General features: G+C 47.1%; 1 protein-coding gene across 5 annotated transcripts in view; it reads left to right on the top strand.

The window, feature by feature from the left end:
* The window catches only part of LOC139373329 (histone-lysine N-methyltransferase ASH1L-like), a 47,503-nt gene that overhangs the window by 1,773 nt on the left and 24,942 nt on the right, over positions 1-20,788 (top strand). For all 5 annotated transcript variants that reach the window (XM_071113728.1, XM_071113726.1, XM_071113729.1 and 2 more), the window contains 9 exons: positions 3,542-4,317; positions 5,312-9,752; positions 13,275-13,905; positions 14,105-14,278; positions 14,412-14,506; positions 14,593-14,666; positions 14,861-14,906; positions 15,139-15,247; positions 15,488-15,694. In XM_071113728.1, the coding sequence (XP_070969829.1) occupies positions 3,742-4,317; positions 5,312-9,752; positions 13,275-13,905; positions 14,105-14,278; positions 14,412-14,506; positions 14,593-14,666; positions 14,861-14,906; positions 15,139-15,247; positions 15,488-15,694 (6,353 nt within the window). In that variant the 5' untranslated portion in view covers positions 3,542-3,741. The remainder of the gene's footprint in view (positions 1-3,541; positions 4,318-5,311; positions 9,753-13,274; positions 13,906-14,104; positions 14,279-14,411; positions 14,507-14,592; positions 14,667-14,860; positions 14,907-15,138; positions 15,248-15,487; positions 15,695-20,788) is intronic.

Here is a 20,788-nt window from a genome sequence, read left to right as displayed (position 1 = left end):
TAATTCCGCCACCTTTCAACCTCCAATTCATCATCTCCAGCACCAAGCCAGTGTCTACATATGTCAAAACAGCACGGATCTGTGGTAATTTTTTTTTATAAAAGGTCCCAAAAAATATGCTTATGTTACATCACAAGGTGGATTATTTTTTCCTACAAAATATTGAAATGTGCACATATGTTGACACTGGTATTGTGCTGGAGATAAAGAAAATGAGATTGAAACGTGGTGAACTTTCCCTTTAAGTTAGTGAAATAAGAGTCTGTTATTAGGGGTGCTGAAGTATAGTACAAAACGTGAATATACTGTAAAGAGATAAGGATGTAGGCTGCTCACTTTTTGGACTCCTACGGAGATGAGTGAATGCATCATCTGAAAGATTTACAGACTATTGTCCAACTTTATTATTTGCTCCTGACCACAATGTTATACAGGCACACTTTTTCACATAACCTGGACATATTCAGTCAGAGTATCATCCTCAGTTAGCCTTATTTTATTCATGGTTTACTGCACTTCTATTGTAGGCTACTTACAACAAATGCATCCAACAGGATGATTGGCATAGGGGGCACGCTGCCTAACCCGAAGGACCTCGGGCAAAATCATTTGAGTGAACTTGTTTTGGGCTAATGATGATACAGTGGTATGGGACCCCGATTTATCATGAATCTTATTAAAAATCAGAAACCATGGTCTTTTTGGTTTTGTCACGTCCTTCGGTAGTCGTTTTGTTGTGAATTTAGGAAGTAAGCAGTCTAGCTACTCTGTCTATTACCAACAATACATAGGTAAAGATCACATCACCTGCTGTTGTTGTTGAGGCTTTGGTCTCATTTATTGTAATAACTAATAACAGTTTGGAAAGATGTATAATAATTGACTGAGTCGACGGCCAATGATGATTTCAAATTGAAAACCTTTAGAGATCGGATCTGTCCTGAGAATGCTATCGAGGCTGCTTTCAATACTACGCCATTGGGAAATCAGAAGTTATTAACGTGTGCTAAAGGAGGGAAGGAGAGAGAGGGGAGGGGGCTTTCCAAATGGTTTACTATGTTCCCATTTCACCGAATTTCTCGGTCGTTGTCATTCTATGAAGAGTTTCTCCTGCTAATTCTGTAATTCCTCCCCTTTGCTCTCTTGTCACCTGCTGTTTCCTGGTTTGGAAATTATTTTTTGGTCTCCAACTTCTCCTTTTTTCTCCTTTTTTTTTTCACATCACTTTACTAAATCTCTTTATGTGCATATGACATTAGCTCTATGTTGAAATGTACCTTAATAGAAAGAATGTGACATTTCCTTCTGTAACATCAGTAGGCGTAATCTTTCTGAATGTTAATTGTATCTCTAGAGTAGTAGGCTAATACATAATTTCACTGTCCTGAGAATAACTGTCCCACTGACCAGAGAATGACCATTAGTGTAGGGGCAGAGAAGGACACATTAGAGCTGCTCTCCATCAGCATTTTGATATATTGCGATGTAGGCCTAATATGCAGAAAGAGAAAAAAAGTATGATCTTTGGTCAGTCTGTTTGGAAATATTAAACTAGGTAATGGGCATAGTGTAGTTCTGTTCAAACAAAACACCTTGTATGACTGTATGAGAGATGTTTTGACTAACTTGTCAGGCTTTACTCTAGTCTTGTCAATAGCCATTTACATCCCTTGCTACTACAGCAGCTTATTTTTGGCATACCAGCAGTCAGATCAGCGGAAGCTGCAAAATGAATGTGAACACACACTAACACTTCTTGAAGCAGCGAGTATCGAAGAAAGAGGGGAATGATTGTCAAAGAGTGGAGGACATGGGGAAAGGGGAGAGATGTGTTTTCGATTAGTAGGAAAACAGCAACTCAAGTTTGTCTGCTGTTCCTAGAGTGAAAGGGAGCAAGGTTTTATTTTTGACATTTAGCCTTTATTTAACTAGGCAAGTCAGTTAAGAACAAATTCTTATTTACAGTGACGGCCTACACCAGCCAAACCCGGACGATGCTGGGCCAATTATACACCTCCCTCTAGCACTGAGATGTAGTGCCTTAGACCGCTGCCCCACTCGGGAGCCCTCAGGAGAGAGGTCTGATTTGAGTAATGTATGTCAAATCAAATTGTATTTGTCACGTGCTGATACAAATTCTTACTTACAAGCCCTTAACCAACAATGCAGTTCAAGAAATAGAGTTAAGAAAATATTTACTAAAACTAAAGTAAAAAATAAAATAAAAAGTAAGACAAAATACAGGTTAGTCGAGGTAATTTGTACATGTAGGTAGGGGTAAAGTGACTATGCATAGATAATAAACAGCGAGTAGCAGCAGTGTATGTGGTGGAAGTTTGAGGCGAAATGGACTGAGTAATTGAAGTAAACATAGAGAAGTGGGTGTGGGGAAACACAGGCAAGACTCCAAGTTCTGGACCACAGTTATTGTGATTCTGCAGAAAACGTCTGCCTCCCCCAAGCCCTACTAGCTACTAGTAAAACAATCCAGAGCAAGTAGTCTCGCAAGCTTCTGAACATTGTCGATTTTAGCTCTCTGACTGCTTTATCGGATGACTTACCCGACGCACGCTCTGGCTCCACTAAGTGAATTTGTTAGTGCTTTCTGCCACAGTAGGGCAGGCACACAGAAACTGTCAGCATGCTGCTCTCTCCCGCTCCTTCTCATTGGCTGCTCCAGAGTGGTTGGGAACACCGGCCGCATCCTCTGTCCCCCAGAGAGCCCAATGTGCTGAGGTCACAGTTATGAATCGCCTCCAAATGACTTCACTCGGAGAAAGCACCTGCTTTGGGCGAGCCCGCATTAAATCACTCAGTGGACGTAGGGAGCCGGAGCAGACCATTTCTCTCATACGGACACTTCCCTCCTCCAAATGGGAACTTTGCCGCAGCACTACACTGCGAGCGTTATGAGACACATTTTTGATCAAACAAGAGATCCTTGGGGGATGGTTCATTTAGCAGCTTATCACAAATAACCTGGGTACTGGTGGTGGGGTCTGTAGCATGATGTACTACAGTATCCATAATACTCTGTAACTATATCTGAGGGTCAGAATGCAGAAGCCAGTGCTGATCTAGGATCAGGTCCCCACTGTCCATGTAAAAACTGAACCTAAACCAGCACTCCTAGTCTGATACGCTTGATAGTGGCATACAGACCTGGAGGGCTGTTGGGAGTTGTAGTTCACAGGAGGATGGCTGTTATTTAGTTCTTGAGCCCCAGAACTACACCTCTCTTGTCGAATAGATGCCCATTTGTCTAAATAGGTCACAGATTGAGGGAAGCTGTAAGGACGAACACATCCATAAAAAGTCACCTAGAGATGAAGGGCAGCCACTAAGCAAATAGATGATACAAATATTTCACCTTTGTCTCATCTTCCTCACTATGGTAAAGGATGCCTTGCAGTGCTTAGAAAGGTATTTTGTTTTTGATAAAATCTCTTCTGTTATCTGTTGACTAATATCAAACTCTTGTCTTTACTATTCCCCACCCTGTCCTACCCCCTCCCATCTCTACTCGTCTTTCTCTCTACAGCTTGAAGGACGGAGAAAGAGGGCTGGGCAGCCAGGAAAGGAGCAAAGCCACCAAACAAGGATTGCTTTTCAGATTCCCCAATATCCCCTTTCCCCCTTCACCCCTATCCCGTCTCCTTCTGCACCACGGCTTTTCCCTAGAAACTGTACCTGGCGTCCCAAACATCCCTCCCTAATCACCCCTCACCCCCTAAATCTCTGATGGATCAGAGGACTCAGGGGGGGCCTGCTACTCCACCCCCCCTCCTCACCACTGCTCCCCCAGGAGAGCGAGAGAAGGAAGGAGGAGGTGGGAAGAAAGATGAGGAGGAGGAGAAGAAGAAGAAGGAGGAGAGAGAGGGGTCGCAGAGGGACTCCTGTTCTGCTGCAGGTGGAGGAGGGGGCTCCGGTGAGCAGCAGCCACCACAGTTCTCTGTCAAAGAGACTAGCCTCCATGAGGGCAATGTCAAACTCAAGATTGGCCTGCAGGCAAAACGCATGAAGAAGCCGCCCAAGATTCTGGAGAACTACGTGTGTCGGCCGGCCTTCAGGGCTACCGTGAGACCAAGCGGGCGCGGAGGTGGCCGGGGGAGCCGCGGAGGAGTCGGGACAGGCGACGGGGGCAACCAGACCCAGAGTCCTCCACACGGCAGGGAGAGAGAGCAGAGTCCTGGCATGAACCGACCCATCCCATTGTCTTCATCTCCCTCTGCTGCTGCCCCTACTCCTCCTCTACCTGTTCTTGCTCCTTCCACCACTTCACCCAGTCCAGTGAATGGGAGTACTCCAGCTAAACGGGTAAGCAAGGAAAGCATGTGTTATGCTAGGACGTTGATTAAAAAAAACATATCCCTGTCAAACAAGGAATCATTTCCAAAGAGACTATTAGAAATTGCACAAGACGTGTCTGGCTTTGGACTGTGCCAAAAATAAGCAAAGCAATACTGACAGCCAGTTCACACATATGAGAACATTTCCAATTCTTCCAACACTGTTTCACTGGTTTGAATTCACAAATGATATTTGTTACTTGTAAAGTCGATTTGCTTCATATTTTACACAATCATCTCAGTTTCTTTGAATGTATTCACTTTGTGTCCCATTCTGGCTTGTCTCCCCTTCCAATCATTCCCTGCTTCTCTTCTCTCTTCTCTGCTCTGCTCTGTCCTTGTCTGTCCCGAATACGTTTTGAGTTTAGAGCAGTGCTCTCCAACTCTGTTCCTGGAGAGCTACCCTCCTGTAGGTTTTTGATCCAACCTCAGCTATAGCTAACCTGATTTAACTATTAAACTAGCTAATTATTAGAATGAAGTGGGCTAGATTAGGATTAGAGCAAAAACCTACAGGATGGTAGCTAACTAGGAACAGGATCTTCCCCTCTGGGCAGAACTGAGAAGCAGTAAAGGACAGGAAATTCAAATCAATGAACTACAGTTTACATAGGGAGAAACAAAACCTGATTGGATTTCATATAGACTGTCTAGGTTGCCTTATTGACAGGGTTGGCTTTTAGCATGCTTTATGTGGTTTTCAAATGCTTCTTTTTGAGAAAAATTCGATTAGGTTTTCACTTTTAGATAATTACCAGAAAGCATTGCCTGGGTTTGGATACATATCAGAAGATTACAAATGTCAAAATAGTCAGACATTTATAAAAAATAAAATAAAAAAAAGAAGCTTTTTAGTGAAACACAACAATACCTTTCTGGGAACTACCTTTCTGTGAAATGGGTAGGCCTTATCTGCAATCAATGGCCTTTTAGATTTTAATATTTGTATTCTCTTTTCGCAGGGTCTTCCAAAACTGGCCTGCAAGTCGGACAAATCTGAGGCGAAGTCGGACGGGAAATCTGCCGCCTCTACGGAGAGACCGCTGAATCTTCATCGTCCTTTGGCAGACGGCAAAACGCACCATGCCTCTGGGAAGAAGACGCCCACGCCCCAAACCAAGTCTCCTACCTCCTCGCCCTCCCCTCCTGCGCCCCCATCACCGGAACCCAGCGTGGAAGCTGCTACTAAACCCTCTGGGTACACTTACAGCAGTGAGGGTCTGAGGGAGAAGGACCGGGGTGTTTCTAGTTGGGGGGCTCCTACTGTCACTGAGAAACTAGCGCAACTCATCGCCACCTGCCCTCCCTCAAAGTCCACCAAGGTGAAACCCCCCAAAACGACTTCCTCTCCCACCACCCACACCACTTCTAACTTTATGGCCCCCACCCCAAAGCAGCGAGACCGCGCTATGGCCAACAGGGCGACCTATTCTAGAGCGGTCCACCTAGCTCCACCCCCTCCCGTCTCGCGCCCTCCTGGCCGCCCCTATGGCTCCCGGAACAATAAAGACAATGTTTTGGAGAAGTCATCCACCCCGCCTGGGAAAGAGGAGGCAGATGGGGCCAGCAAGTCTGGCAGCAGCAACAACAGCAACAGCAGTCGCAGCAGCAGCCCTACATTAAGTTACGGTGGCGGCAATAACCGCCTGGCAACAATTTCAAAGGACAACAACGACAGCAACAGTAATGGCGCGAAGCCACTACAGTCACGTCTTACTCACTGCCCACCGCTTCACTCTGTCTCCTCCTCTTCCTCATCACCACCTCGTTTGTCATCCTGCTCCTTTTCAGAGAAGAGGACGGGGAGCGGGCCAAGTCGCCAGGGCTCCCCTGCCTCTCAAGGACACCACTCCCGAGACCGAGACAGTCCCTCCCAGGCAGAGGAGAGGGAGAGCAGTGAGAGGGAGAGGGAGCAGGAGCGTGACCGGGTCGGCCCCAGAGACTTAACCAAATGCTCCCTTCCTTCAGCATTAGGCAAGCAGGAGGCCAAGGACAAGGGGACTAATCAGTCACTCAGAGGGGAGAGAGGCAAGAGCTTGAGCCCCAGTAAACGCAGTCCCAACCCCATTAAATGCAATCCCAACCCCAATAAACGCAGTCCCAACAGGGAAAGAGATGGTCACACCAGTGGTACCTCCAGTCCCCCGGAGTCTGTGAGACGGACTGCCTCGCCACCAGAGCCCGTCGGCAACCATTCACCCCCTCCTCTCAGAGACGAGTCCCCTGGAGACGAGTCACCGGGCTCGCCCCCAGAGCATGAGAACAAACCCCTGAAGAAGCGGCGAGGCAGAAAGCCCCGCTGGACCAGAGTAGTGAACCGGACACAGAGGGCGGGCCAGTACAGCCCCGTTGACCAGTGCGAAACCATCATGCCTTTATCCTCCTCAGGCCTTGATACTCCCCCGCCCATACGCAGGCCTGTAGGACGGCCTCCTAACCCCAATAAGGTCAAGCCTCCTGCCATGTCTCAACTCTTTCCTCAGCCAGCCAGGAAAAGGGGACGGCCCAAGTCTAAAATGCCAAGGCTGGATGCCCCCACTCGGGGACGTCCCCCTCACAAGCTGGCCCCCTCTAAGGTATTTTCTTTACACAGGTCAAAAGAGGAGCAGGACCCCCCTGTTCTCCACCCAGAGGTAGATCTGAATCCTCCCAAACCTATGCCCAGGAAGCGGGGGCGACCCAAACGTCTGCCCCCGACCTTGCCGCAGGAGGGTCAGCCCCCCACTCTGGCACCGGAAGCGGGGGATGGGAAACAGTTCCGGAACAAGGGCAACGGGCAGCTCATCATGAAGACTATCATAGGCAAGATCAATAAGATGAAGAGTGTCAAACGCAAACGGTTCCTTAGCCAGATCCTATTAGGACCAGGGTCCGGACCAGAGCAGGAGCCCCCCAGAGGAACTGCCAGTGGGGTGGTGGGCCAGGTAGCAACTGCAACCCAGTCTCTATCCTCCTTGGCTGCTTCTTTCGGAGGCAAACTGGGACCCCAGATCAACGTTAGCAAAAAGGGGACGATATACATGGGGAAAAGGAGAGGGCGCAAACCTAAAGCGCCAACAAATCCCTCGTTGGCAGCTCCAACATCACCCACTGAGGGGCCTTTCCTGTCCCCAAACACCACGTCGCCCCTCCACCACCATCAGTCTCAGCCGCAGCACCAGCTCCCGTCTGCCGAGGTGTTCCCCTCCCCCTCGCTCTCCCAGTCCAGCGGAGGCCAGAGCCCCATCAGTGACTCCTGCTTTGTGGCGCCAGGGGCAGTGCACTTCCTGACGCACCCGCACTTCCACAGCCACGGCCATCACTCATTCCCCTTCCCTCCCCCGACGTTCTCAGCCCCCTCCCCTCGCACTCTGGGCTCTTCGGCTGCCGTGGCCTCCCAGAAGAAGTCGTGCCGTGGCTACCATCACCACCACCATCATTACAGGCAGCACTACCACTACCGTAAGCTATCCCCTCCTAGGCCCCTCCACCCCACCTCCCCTGCACCTCTGAGTGAGCTGAAGGAAGCCACCCCCTCTCCTGTCAGTGAGTCTCACAGTGAAGAGACTGTACCCAGCGACAGCGGCATAGGAACAGACAACAACAGCACTTCTGACCGGGGTGAGAAGGCCGGTGGGGCAAGTGGCCTAGGTAGCGTGGGGATACCACCTGGCATGGCCAGTGGACTGCTAATGCCAGGGGTGATGGGCTCAGCCGTGGGGGTAGGGGTTGGGATAAACCCTCGCGGTGGACTAAGACACTCGTCGTCAGTGCTGCTGGAGCACCCCTCGCCCTCTCCGTCACCACTGGGGGCGAGGTCCTCACCAGACCCCCGCAGGCCCCTACTGGCGACCCCTCCCTCTGCACTAGTGGGCCACAAAGAGAAACACAAGCACAAATGCAAGCGCCGGAGCCACGGCTGCCCGGGTTACGACAAGCTAAAGAGGCAGAAGCGCAAACGCAAGAAGAAGTACCTGCAGCTGCGTTCCCGGCGCCAGGACCCCGACTTCCTGGCAGAGCTGGATGAGATTGTGGTGAGGCTGAGTGAGATCAGGATAGCGCACCGCACCCCTGCGCTCAGGCTGGGCAGTGGGCTGGGGATGCCCCCGGGAGCTGCGGGGGCGGGCAGAGTACCAGGGTCGGTAGGCAGGGCCACTGGGGCCATAGGAGGCGCTGGCGGCCCCCCTCCGCATCACTACCTGCACAGAGACCTGCTTCCAACCATCTTCAGGATAAACTTCAGCGGCTACTACTCCCCCCACCCCTCGTACCCCTGTGACTCTCTGCACTACGTCCGCAAGCCAGACCTGAAGAAGAAACGCGGGCGCCCTCCCAAGCTGCGGGAGTCCATGTCAGACGTACCATTCGTTCATGGGCTGGGGTTCCCGCTATCTAGCGGTGGGTTCTACCACCCATCCTACAGTGTTCCATACTCCTCTGGTCCCCTTGGTCTGGGCTACTACAGAGGATACCCCCCAGCCAGTGCCCTGTACCCCCATCACCAGAACTCCCACTCTGCTCCATCCCACCACTCCCATCACTCCCCCTCCTTCCCCCCACCACCTCCCCCGTCCTACGTGCACCACCACCACCCGTCACACCTCCTTCTCAACCCCTCCAAATTTCACAAGAAGAAACACAAGCTGCTGAGACAGGAGTTCCTGGGTGGGGGCCGGTCTCCCGTGCTCTACCCGGCAATGTCTTCAGAGCTGTCGTTCGGCTGGCATCACAAACACAAACACAGACACAAACATCAAGAGCGCTGCGCAGAGGACGACGGGGAAGAGGGAGGAGGAGAGAGCCGAGGCGGAGCCGAAATTTCCGAGAGCCCGGGGTCAGGAAGGGGAGAACGCGGGGCCGGAATGGCCGAATCTCTGCAGCGGTGTCGCTTTGGAAGAGACTCCACCCCTACTACCACCAGTGCCAACAAACAAGCCACGGCCACATCGGCCAACTCTCCTTCCTCGTCTTCCTCTTCCTCAGCCGAGAGGTACAAGCGCAAGGAGACATCCCTGTCTTTCCTGGGGCCCTCTCGCCTGGCCCAGGGCAGTGCCAGGCCCAGGGGCCACCAACACGTTGAGTCCTGGTTCAGGATGGGCAGCTCCGAGGCAGACTACGCTAAGCTCTCCCGGAACCCCGCAGCTGTCGGCCAGGGCCCGTTCACAGACGGTCAGGGAGAAGATCCAGCTGGCTGCTCAGACAGCGAGGAGGAAGACGAGGAGCCCCTCACACCCACAGACGAGGCGGATCCCAAGTCCCAGGACCCCCCGCACCACACCAACCTGTTCGCCACCGCCCTGACCCCTACCTTGCTGAGAGGAGGCCGAGTCAGGAAGGGAGGGGCGGCAGAGAGTTCTAACTTCACCCGGATGGAGCGGATGCTGAGAAAGGAGCACTCCACGTTAGCAGAGAGGAGAGAGATGGGTGAGTCATTGTGACAGGGCTTTCTGTTAGAGAGCGATATGCTGAAATACAGTGAGCTCCAAAAGTATTAGGACAGTGAAAATGTTTAGTTTGTTTTGACTCTGTACTCCAGCACTTTGGATTTTAAATGATACAATGACTAAAGGTTAGTGTAGACTGTCAGCTTTCATTTACAAACTTGTTGGATGCATTTTCTGTTTGTTTTGGTTGTGTTTTAGATTATTTTGTGCCCAATAGAAATTAATGGTAAATAATGTATTGTGTCATTTTGGAGTCACTTTTATAACTTTCTCACTCATCAATATTCACGATTCATTCAGGATTATCCATCATAATGGTGGCATCCACATTCATGTAAAAGTGTTTAGAAACCTACTCTATTCTTATTTACACTGAACAGAAATATAAACGCAGCATGTAAAGTGTTGCATATTTTTGTATATTTACAGAAATATAAAAGCAACATGTAAAGTGTTGCATATTTTTGTATATTTACAGAAATATAAAAGCAACATGTAAAGTGTTGCATATTTTTGTATATTTACAGAAATATAAAAGCAACATGTAAAGTGTTGCATATTTTTGTATATTTACAGAAATATAAAAGCAACATGTAAAGTGTTGCATATTTCTCTATATTTACAGGAATATAAACGCAGCATATAAAGTGTTGGGTCCCATGTTTCATGAGCTGAATGGAAAAATTTTCCATATGCACCAAAAGCTTATTTCTCTCAAATTTTGTGCACAAATTTGTTTACATTCCTGTTAGGGAGGATTTTTCCATTGCCAAGATAATCCATCCACCTGACAGGCTGATTAATCAGCATGATCATTACACAGGTGCAGCTTGTGCTGGGGACACTTAAAGACCACTGTAAAATGTGCATTTTTGTCACACAACACACTGCCACAGATTTCTCAAGTTTTGAAAGAGCGTGCAATTGGCATGCTGACTGCAGGAATATCTACCAGAGTTATTGCTAGAGAATTGAATGTTCATTTCTCTACCTTAAGTCACCTTCAACGTCGTTTTAGAAAATTTGGCAGTATGCCCAACTGGCCTCAACCGAAGACCACGTGTAACCACGCCAGCCGAGGACCTCCACATCCATCTTCTTCACCTGCTGGCTATCAGCCAGGTTGACCTGGCTACCAAGTTCCCCTGCCCAGTCATGTGAAATCCATAGATTAGGGCCTAATGAATTTATTACAATTGACTTATTTCCTTATATGAACTGTAACTCAGTAAAAACTTTTAAATTGTTGCATGTTACATTTTATTTTTGTTCAGTATACATTAAAAATGACACTACATTATTCATTTCTGTTGGGCACAAAATAATCTGAAACACAACCAAAACAAACAGCAAATGCATCCAACAAGTTTGTAGTCACAATGTAATAATTGCATGCTAGGAATATGGGACCAAATACTACACTTGACTACTTTAATACACATATAAGTGATTTTTTCCCAAAATGGGGGGGATGATGTACAGAAACTACTGTCATTTATTAACGGTTCGCCCGATATGGATCAAAATACCCTCAAATTAAAATCCCTGTGCTATTGCTCTGAATGTGATTTCTGCACCAAAATCTTTCTTTGTACTTCTTTGGAATTGAACCCAAATTGAATCTGACATTGTGAAGGTTATTGAATTGTGTACCAAATTTACTTCAAAAAAAAGTTCTGCTGCTAGTGCCTCAAGAATTCAGCTTTCTATTTTGTTTGGATGATGTCCGCTTAGCTTCATTTCTTGGCAATAAGTAGTGAAATTGGCCTGGTATGCATAACCACGAGTGACAGTATTGATTCCAGGGTTTTGTTTCCATGTAGTGACCACTTTACAAACCACCATATGGCATAGTGAGCACTGAACACGGTGTGCGTCCCAAATGGCACCCTATTCCCCATAAAGCACACTACTTTTAACCAGGGCTCTGGTCAGAAGTAATGCACTATAAAGGGTACAGGGTGCCATTTGGGACGCACACCGTGTTCAGTGCTCACTATGCCATATGGTGGTTTGTAAAGTGGTCACTACATGGAAACAAAACCCTGGAATCAATACTGTCACTCATGGTTATGCATACCAGGCCAATTTCAAGATATCTCTGCTGAATCTCAGTGTTCAATGACTCATTATAAACGGGGTGGTTCGAGCCCTGAATGCTGATTTGGCTGAAAGCCATGGTATATTAGACCGTATACCACGGGTAGGACCAAAAATGACTTTTTGCTGTTTTAATTACGTTGGCAACCAGTTTATAATAGCAATTAGGCACCTCGGGGGTTCGTTGTATATGGCCAATATACCACAGCTGACTGCTGTATCCAGGCACTCTGTGTTGCGGCGTGCCCAAGAACAGTCCTTAGCCGTCGTATATTGACCATATACCACACCCCCCTCGTGCCTAATTGGTTAAATTTATCCTTTAGAAATCCCTTGGAGGAACACAATGCCATCCCCTGTATGTACATCTACCCTCCACCGGCCCTGACATTAGATATCCCTAACCAGTGATTAAGGGCTTGGCAGCAAAACCCCCATAATTACTTAAACTGGTCCTGCTTTTGTGTGATTGTCATTGTATCCTTGTAGGATGTCCAGCGAGATGTTTTATTTCCATAAGAATAGTTGACTCGCCGTGATAGTTGAGCTGGGCGTTTTGTTACAGGCTATATTTGGTAGGCTTCCCCATCAAAAGCTATCAAACTGAAAGGCTGCGTGCATCTCTGTCTTAGATCAATGTGTAAACACTACACCTGCTCTCAGCTAATATAGATGAACAGGGAAGACTGGGTGATTTGGGTAATGATTCAGCTCCATCAAGCTGCCTGGCTGCCATTGACTGAGATAAGTGTGTATGTATTCTATGTGTGAGAAGGCCAGGTTCGCTCGGTGGAAGGCTCCTGGTGAGGCGGCATGGTGTAGTTTGAACCCAGCCAGGGTAATCCAGGATTAGAGCTCAGGACACAGGGTCGTTCTGCGGTCACCACCACCATGGAGGTAGCCTAGTAGGCAGGGAGGCAGAGGGTGGGATAAACCACACACAGGAGTGTGAAGGCAGCAGGGGGGATGCTGGAGTGGCTTGGTGTCTTTACTTATAGTAGGACCGTTCACTAATGTGATGGACTTAATGCAACACTTTATGGCTTGAAAGGAAAAGCTGAAAAAGTATGAAGTCATTGTTCATTACGTGACATAGTATTTCAGTTTGCTGAGGTGGGCTTAGCCTATATGTTTATCCATAATGTGCTGCATTTTGGTGAGGGAATTGGCAGTGGAAATCAATGGCAAATGTAGTAATTTCCTTTCAATTTAAGGTTAAGCCTTGATAATTATTAGATAGCATTACAAGACCGACAGAGGAAATATGTTGGCCTAACAGTGGAACTAAGCTAGGGCTTGGAATGGATAATAAATATACGTTCATAAGTGTCACGCTGCAGCTTATTCCTATGTTCATCATCTAATTCCCCTCTCTTCTCTCTATTTGTCTGTTTCTTTGCAGGCGGTACATCAAGTGTCCAGACCCGAGCCGACCACTCTACCCCTGAGGACCACCTCAGGCAGCACCACCACCACCCTCCTCTGTTCCACTCTTCCTCCTCCGCCTGCCTCTCTCACTGTGGCCACAACTCGCCGTCCCAGGGCTGCTGCCTGGACGATGATGCCTCCCCGCCACACCACTCCCACCGGGCCCAGCCCTCTAAACACAGCCTGCACCACGTCAACAAGATCCTCCGTGCAAAGAAGCTTCAGAGACAGGCGAGGACAGGCAACAACATGGTCAAGAAGAGAGGCCCCGGGCGCCCCAGGAAGCATCCCTTGCCTTCCCCGCCCCCGTCGCCGCCCCCTCTGGCCGAAGTGACCCAGACCAGGCACCGAGAACGTGGAGGAGGAGCGTGGAAGGGGGACACTGTGACGGACGCGATCGAGTCGGTTGTCCAGGGCCAGTTCAGGAAAGGCCAGAAGAGGAAGCACTGGGAGAGAGATAGGGAGGAGGAGGAGGAGGAGGAAGGGGGGGAGGTGGAGGAACGAGCTCTGGACAGGGAGGAGAACCTGGGTGGCTTGGGGATGAGGGCCAGTGCTGAGGGAGGAAGTGGTTGGCTCACCCAAGAGGAGCTGCACCGCTTTCGCAGGTAAAACCACCACCACTACAGGCCAACACGTGATTGTAGCCTCAACGATGAGAGTGGAGAACCGTGATTATGTTGCAGTTTACTTCCATAGGCAGCGCTAATCTTAGATTTTAGCAGCTGTGTGTATATATATATATATATAGAGAGAGAGACTATCAAGCCAGTCATCACTATAAACTGACTCTTTGTTCTATTTCAGTGCTCTAGAGGGGAAACCAGATGGCCCCTCCTCCCCGGAATGTCCGGGCACCGTCTCCATGGAACAAGCTCCACCCATGCCTATAACCAGCCAACGGGAAAAGAGAGCAGCCAGGCCTCCAAAGAAGAAGTTCCAAAAGGCGGGGCTCTACTCTGATGTGTACAAGACGGCAGAGTGAGTCCCATAAGAGAGAAACACAGACATGTCAAATCTGGATATACCCGTTTGCTTACCAAAGGTCAAACCAGGAATATTTAAGGGCATATATGGACATCTCACTCTCGTTTTGTTCCTGTTTTTCTTTCAGTCCTCGTAGTCAGCTCCTGCAGATGAAGAAAGAGAAACTGGAGTACACACCTGGGGAACACGAGTATGGGCTTTTTCCTGCCCCTATCCATGTCGGTGAGTGTTCTTGCCTGCGAGCACACACACATACACACACACACTTTGTCATGACTTGTTACTTAATTTCTCTCTCCCCCTTTCAGGAAAGTACCTAAGACAGAAGCGCATTGATTTCCAGTTGCCTTACGACATCTTGTGGCTGTGGAAACATGACCAGGTGATCACTGCTAAGTGTTTTCCCCCTCACAAGCTATAATAGCTTTAATAGGAATTTGTCCAATCTATATAAGGATTTGTCTCTTTTATGATGTAAGGCCTGCGATAGACTAGCGATCTGGACTGTGAGCAGTTCTAGCTCGGACAAGGCTACTTACTTATGATGTAATAACCTACATTTCTTGGTGGTTTTAGCTCTACGAGAAGCCCGATGTCCCCCTTTATAAAAAGATCAGATCAAGTGAGTACACAGTCTTAAGATCCAGTCGCTTAAATTATAATGTAACCAAACGCTATTTAATGCTGTGTCCCAAATGGCACCCTGTTCCCTATATAATGCACAACTTTAGACCAGAGCCCTATTGGCCCCTGGTCAAAAGTTGTGCACTATATAGGGAACAGGGTGCCATTTGGGACGCTGCCATGGTCTGGTCAAGCTATTGTGTATATGTCCTTGCCTTGTGTAACTGTAGACGTCTATGTGGATGTGAAGCCTGTCTCGGGTTATGAAGCCACCACCTGTAACTGCAGGCCTTCCGGGGAAGCCATCGACAGAGGCTGCCTTGACGAATGCCTCAACAGGTATAAACACTGGTGTTGGAGACTAAAATAGACCGACACACTGGTATATGCTCCCAGGCGTGCTATGTTTATCTACAAGGAAAACGCTTTCGACCCTGCTTGGGTCTTCAATTCTACATAAATGTTCAGAAATCTGCCTTGGAATAGCATCTCAAGATGTGAATTTAATTTAACATGAATAAATCATCTTGGTGTCTCCCACTTGGCTGCAATATAAGTATTTTTTTCCCACTCCCTCAGGATGAGCTTTGCCGAGTGCTCCCCCGGCACTTGTCCGTGCGGGGAGCAGTGTGACAACCAGCACATCCAGAGGCATGAGTGGGTGCAGTGCCTGGAGCGCTTCCGTGCCGAGGGCAAGGGCTGGGGCATCCGCACCAAGGAGCCCCTCCGCTCAGGCCAGTTCATCATCGAGTACCTGGGAGAGGTCGTCAGCGAGCACGAGTTCAGGTGAGATAGATTTGAATGCATGTATTGATGTGTGGGCTATTCATACAACATTACATAAACTCATCAAAAAAAGAAACGTCCTCTCACTGACAACTGCGTTTATTTTCAGCAAACTTAACATGTGTAAATATTTGTATGAACATAACAAGATTCACCAACTGAGACATAAACTCAACAAGTTCCACAGACATGTGACTAACAGAAATGGAATAATGTGTCCCTGAACAAAGGGGGGTCAAAATCAAAAGTAACAGTCAGTATCTGGTGTGGCCACCAGCTGCATTAAGTGCCACAGTGCATCTCCTCATGGACTGCACCAGATTTGCCAGTTCTTGCTGTGAGATGTTACCCCACTCTTCCACCAAGGCACCTGCAAGTTCCCAGGGTCATCTCAGGATGAGCCTGCAGGAAGGGTACCACATGAGGAAGGAGGATGTCTTCCCTGTAAACACAGAGCGTTGACATTGCCTGCAATGACAACAAGCTCAGTCCGATGATGCTGTGACACACCGCCCCAGACCATGACGGATCCTCCACCTCCAAATCAATCCCACTCCAGAGTACAGGCCTCGGTGTAATGCTCATTCCTTCGACGATAAACGCAAATCCGACCCTCACCCCAGGTGAGACAAAAACGCGGCGTGTCAGTGAAGAGCACTTTTTGCCAGTCCTGTCTAGTCCAGCTACGGTGGGTTTGTGCCCATAGGCGACGTTGTAGCCGGTGATGTCTGGTGAGGACCAGCCTACAAGCCCTCAGTCCAGCCTCTCTCAGGCTATTGCGGACAGTCTGAGCACTGATGGAGGGATGTGCGTTCCTGCTGTAACTTGGGCAGTTGTTGTTGCCATCCTGTATCTGTCCCGCAGGTGTGATGTTCGGATGTACCGATCCTGTGCAGGTGTTGTTACACATGGTCTGCCATTGCGAGGACGATCAGCTGTCCGTCCTGTCTCCCTGCAGCGCTGTCTTAGGCGTCTCACAGTACGGACATTGCAATTTATTGCCCTGACCACATCTGCAGTCCTCATGCCTCCTTGCAGCATGCCTAAGGCACGTTCACGCAGATGAGCAGGGACCCTGGGCATCTTTCTTTTGGTGTTTTTCAGAATCAGTAGAAAGGCTTCTTTGGTGTCCTAAGTTTTCATAACTGTGACCTTAATTGCCTACCGTCTGCTGTTAGTGTCTTATCGACCGTTCCACAGGTGCATGTTCATTAATTGATTATGTTTCATTGAGCATGGAAAACAGTGTTTCAACCTTTTCCAATGAAGATCTGTGAAGTTATTTGGATTTTTACTAATTATCTTTGAAAGACAGCGTGTCCATAGACATTAACAATCTGTTGTTAACCTGGGCAGGCACAATTACTGTATAACCGCGTAACCCACGGTTATGGATGAAGACCATCATGAAAATAAAATAATTGTCATAACCCTTTAAATATTTTTGTTGTTGTGTGTGTTTGGAACAAACAGCTGACTGAAGATGGGACTGCTGTGCATTTGTGCGGTCGAGTCCATTTCTCCTGTAAAATGGACTCTTAACAACGTGATGAAACTTTGTTGCTCCTTTCTGAAACAAGCAAATAAGTATTCGGTTGCTTAGGCAACACCCCCCACAATGCATCAGCAGCGCACATAGGAATACAATGAATAGAACGTGCTTGGAACCTCTAATCATAGCAATTTGACTGGTAAACTCATGGGTACACTCGCAATGGCTGCCTGGTATTGTGGTGCAATAATTTCCATGGTAATGTAGAATGGTAATTCAAATCATGTTAACTGATGTGGCTCATGCAATGGAATGTATTTTTTGTTGAATTAACAAATCATAGCACATATTTTATTTCCTGCTTTGCTCCTATGGGTACATTTGCAATGGCCGCCAATCCACCCATTATGCCATCACTGTCTTGAAATGGGGCGTTTGTTCTATTCATTCTATTTCTATGCCAGCGCATCCAGTCAGGAGCAGAGGAGGGGAGAAAATGTGCGTAAACTCCCCCGTTAGTTTTGTTGTTGCCATTTAAATGGTTATTACGGTGACCGCAGTCATTTGGCTGGCCAATTACCGCCATCCAAAATTCCATGACCGTCTCAGCCCTATTGTTAAGGTCGCATATGGGCTGTTTGAGAGCACGCGCTTTGTACTTGCAGAGCAGTCATTGCACAATTTCTCCATCCGCTGCATATCAACTGCAATCATTTCTATAATCAGCACTGTGTCATTTTCTCATGCCATCCATTATTGCACTTCTTTTGTGTGAAGTGTCAGATGTCTGTTTTCAGGGACCTGCGCTGCTGCCAGCAACGGTTTGAGTCTCACGGTGCCTCTGTTTCAAATGGCTAAGCATTGCAACTGTACTGCCATTAGCTCAATTCCCTGTCTCACTCTCTGCCATTTTTCCAACCGTTAACAATGATGATGTGCGGAGTGCTTTACATCCATGGCAAATTTTAAAAAAAGACTATAACTAATCAAATTGTTACATATACGCTGGGAGTCAAACAAGTGCAGGTGGTGAGTTTAATAATAAACGGAACATCGAACAATATAACAAGCACAAGTAACGTATAGACATGAAACACATAAACAATACTGACTGGGGAAAGAACCTAAGGGAGTGCCAGATATAGGGACGGTAATGAGTGATGCACTGATGTGACATTTTTAGCCGATATCGATATCTGCTATTTTCCTTGACAACAAAAAAACGATACCGATATTTATCATTTTAGTGGCCTTTTAAGCATTCTAGTACAGTTAAATAGTTAACACACACATGGACGCAGCGGCCTAAGGCACGACATCTCAATGCAAGAGGCGTCACTACAGTCCCTGTTTCGAATCCAGGCTGTATCACATCCGGCAGTGATTGGGAGTCCCATAGGGCGGTGCACAAGTGGCCCAGCGTCGTCCGGGTTTGGCCGGGGTAGGCCATCATTGTAAATAAGAATTTGTTCTTAACTTGCCTAGTTAAATAAAGGTTACACACACACACACAAACCACACTGATCAAAAATAATTTTGTTGGCGTTTACGTGTCACGGCTTTCTTCTTTTGAAGGAGAGGCGGACCAAAACGCAGCGTGGTTATTGTTATACATCTTTAATGAAGATGATAAATGAACAATATACAAAACAAGAAATGTGAAAAAACCGAAAACAGCCCTATATGGTGTAACAAACACAAAGACAGGAACAATCACCCACAAAACCCAACACCAAACAGGCTACCTAAATATGGCTCCCAATCAGAGACCATGACTACCACCTACCTCTGATTGAGAGCCATATCAGGCCCAAACACAGAAACAGACAAACAAGACATCCACATAGAATGCCCACTCAGATCACACCCTGACCAAACAAAACATAGAACATACAAAGCAAACTATGATCAGGGTGTGACAGTATGTCCCCATTACCAGTAAAACATAATCAAAACCTATTTCTCTTATTTACTTGCTGTGCTGTTTTGTTGTTCAGTCGCTTCATTCGCTTCAGGATTTCTATGAACACTGTTTGGGTCTTTGCATGTCAAAAAAGAAAACAATGACCAGTAGATAACACTATTTGACTAGCCACAATAAGGATTAGCCACAATAGCAGACTTAGCAGTTAGCCTTCAAAATTAAAAGTATGTCATTGACTGTGAGGCAAATCAATACAAATAGTAGAATTATGCCATAATTTAACAGATCATGCTGAACAAGGTTGGAATGTTGTTATATAAAATCAACAAAAGACAATAATTTGTTAATTTGACAAAAATCTGTTGAAATCACACTGGATGGATTATACTTTTGAATTGCATTGGGGGGCATACTTATTTAACTGTACAGCCCTACCTATGGATTGTGGATCAATGACATGGGGTATCAGTCTACTTAGTGACACCCAGAGAACAGCGTCGTAGCTCTTATTGCTGGACTCTGAAACAACTGTGAATTGAGCCACATTTATTGTCAACCTATGTATATTGAACACTATTCCTGAGGAAAAACTATACTGATAAATATATTTGGTATTGAGTAGACTAATTGAGTAGACCGATACCCCATTTCATTGTTCCCCAATCCTTAGGTAAAGCTGTACAGTGCCATATGAATGTCAATACACACAATAGGCTGATTGGGGAGGTGATTTCACACAGTCACAGTCCCGCGATAACAGCTACAACGCTAATATTTATGTAAACTCTTCAGAGTTGTGTTCTGTAGGTGTCACCGAGTAGACTGATACCCCATTTCATTGCTTCACATTCCAACCTGGTTTAACATTATCTAGTCTAAATATGGCATGATTCCACCAATTGTAAACTTCTGCATCACGTTCAAAAATGTACTTTTATTTTGAAGGCAAACCGCAAAGTCCACTATTGTGCCTAATCCTTATTGTGGCTAGCTTCACAACACATAACCCGGTTCGGTGGAGCCTCACTAGCCAGATGAAGCTAGCTGGCTGCTTATAACATTAGCTTTGGGCAACAGGGATAAGTAACTGGATAGATATTTATTTTCATGAACTGAAGTTCATTTTCAATAGGCGAACAACAAGTGGTTCCCTAGCTAATACTTAGTCACAAGGATTCCTAAATCATTGCTAAGAATGAAAATGACTGCAGTTTCTATTGGTCATTGTTTTCAGGCTGGTTGTATTGGTGTTAGCTAGGTACCAAGCTAAAGCTAGCTACCCCAGAAGTTGTGGACAAATAAATAATGCTTTATTACCAATGCGGTATTATAAACACATTGTTCGTTGCCTATGTTTGTTTGTTTGCAGACTTTTTTGTACAGCTTTGACAGTGCTACTGTAACTTTTTTGACACTCAAAGACCCAAACAGTGTTCCATAGTATGTATGTCTTGAAGCTAATAACAGTGACGCCATTACTGTGTAACTCCGGTAGGGCAACATCTGAAAAATAGCGTGCTTGAGATTGTGTACCTCTGCTTGACCAGTCGGCGAAAGCCAACATCACCCACGACAGAGAACAGTTGATTGTCACAGGCAATGAATTCCAGTATCTTGGCTTTAACGGATTTCACCTTTTGAGTTGTCTCGCTGAAATGTTCTTACTCTTTCAAATGAC

Source organism: Oncorhynchus clarkii, chromosome 18, assembly GCF_045791955.1.
Source record: "Oncorhynchus clarkii lewisi isolate Uvic-CL-2024 chromosome 18, UVic_Ocla_1.0, whole genome shotgun sequence".
In the NCBI taxonomy this organism is placed as follows: Eukaryota; Metazoa; Chordata; class Actinopteri; order Salmoniformes; family Salmonidae; genus Oncorhynchus; species Oncorhynchus clarkii.
This window is presented reverse-complemented; position numbering and strand designations above follow the sequence as displayed.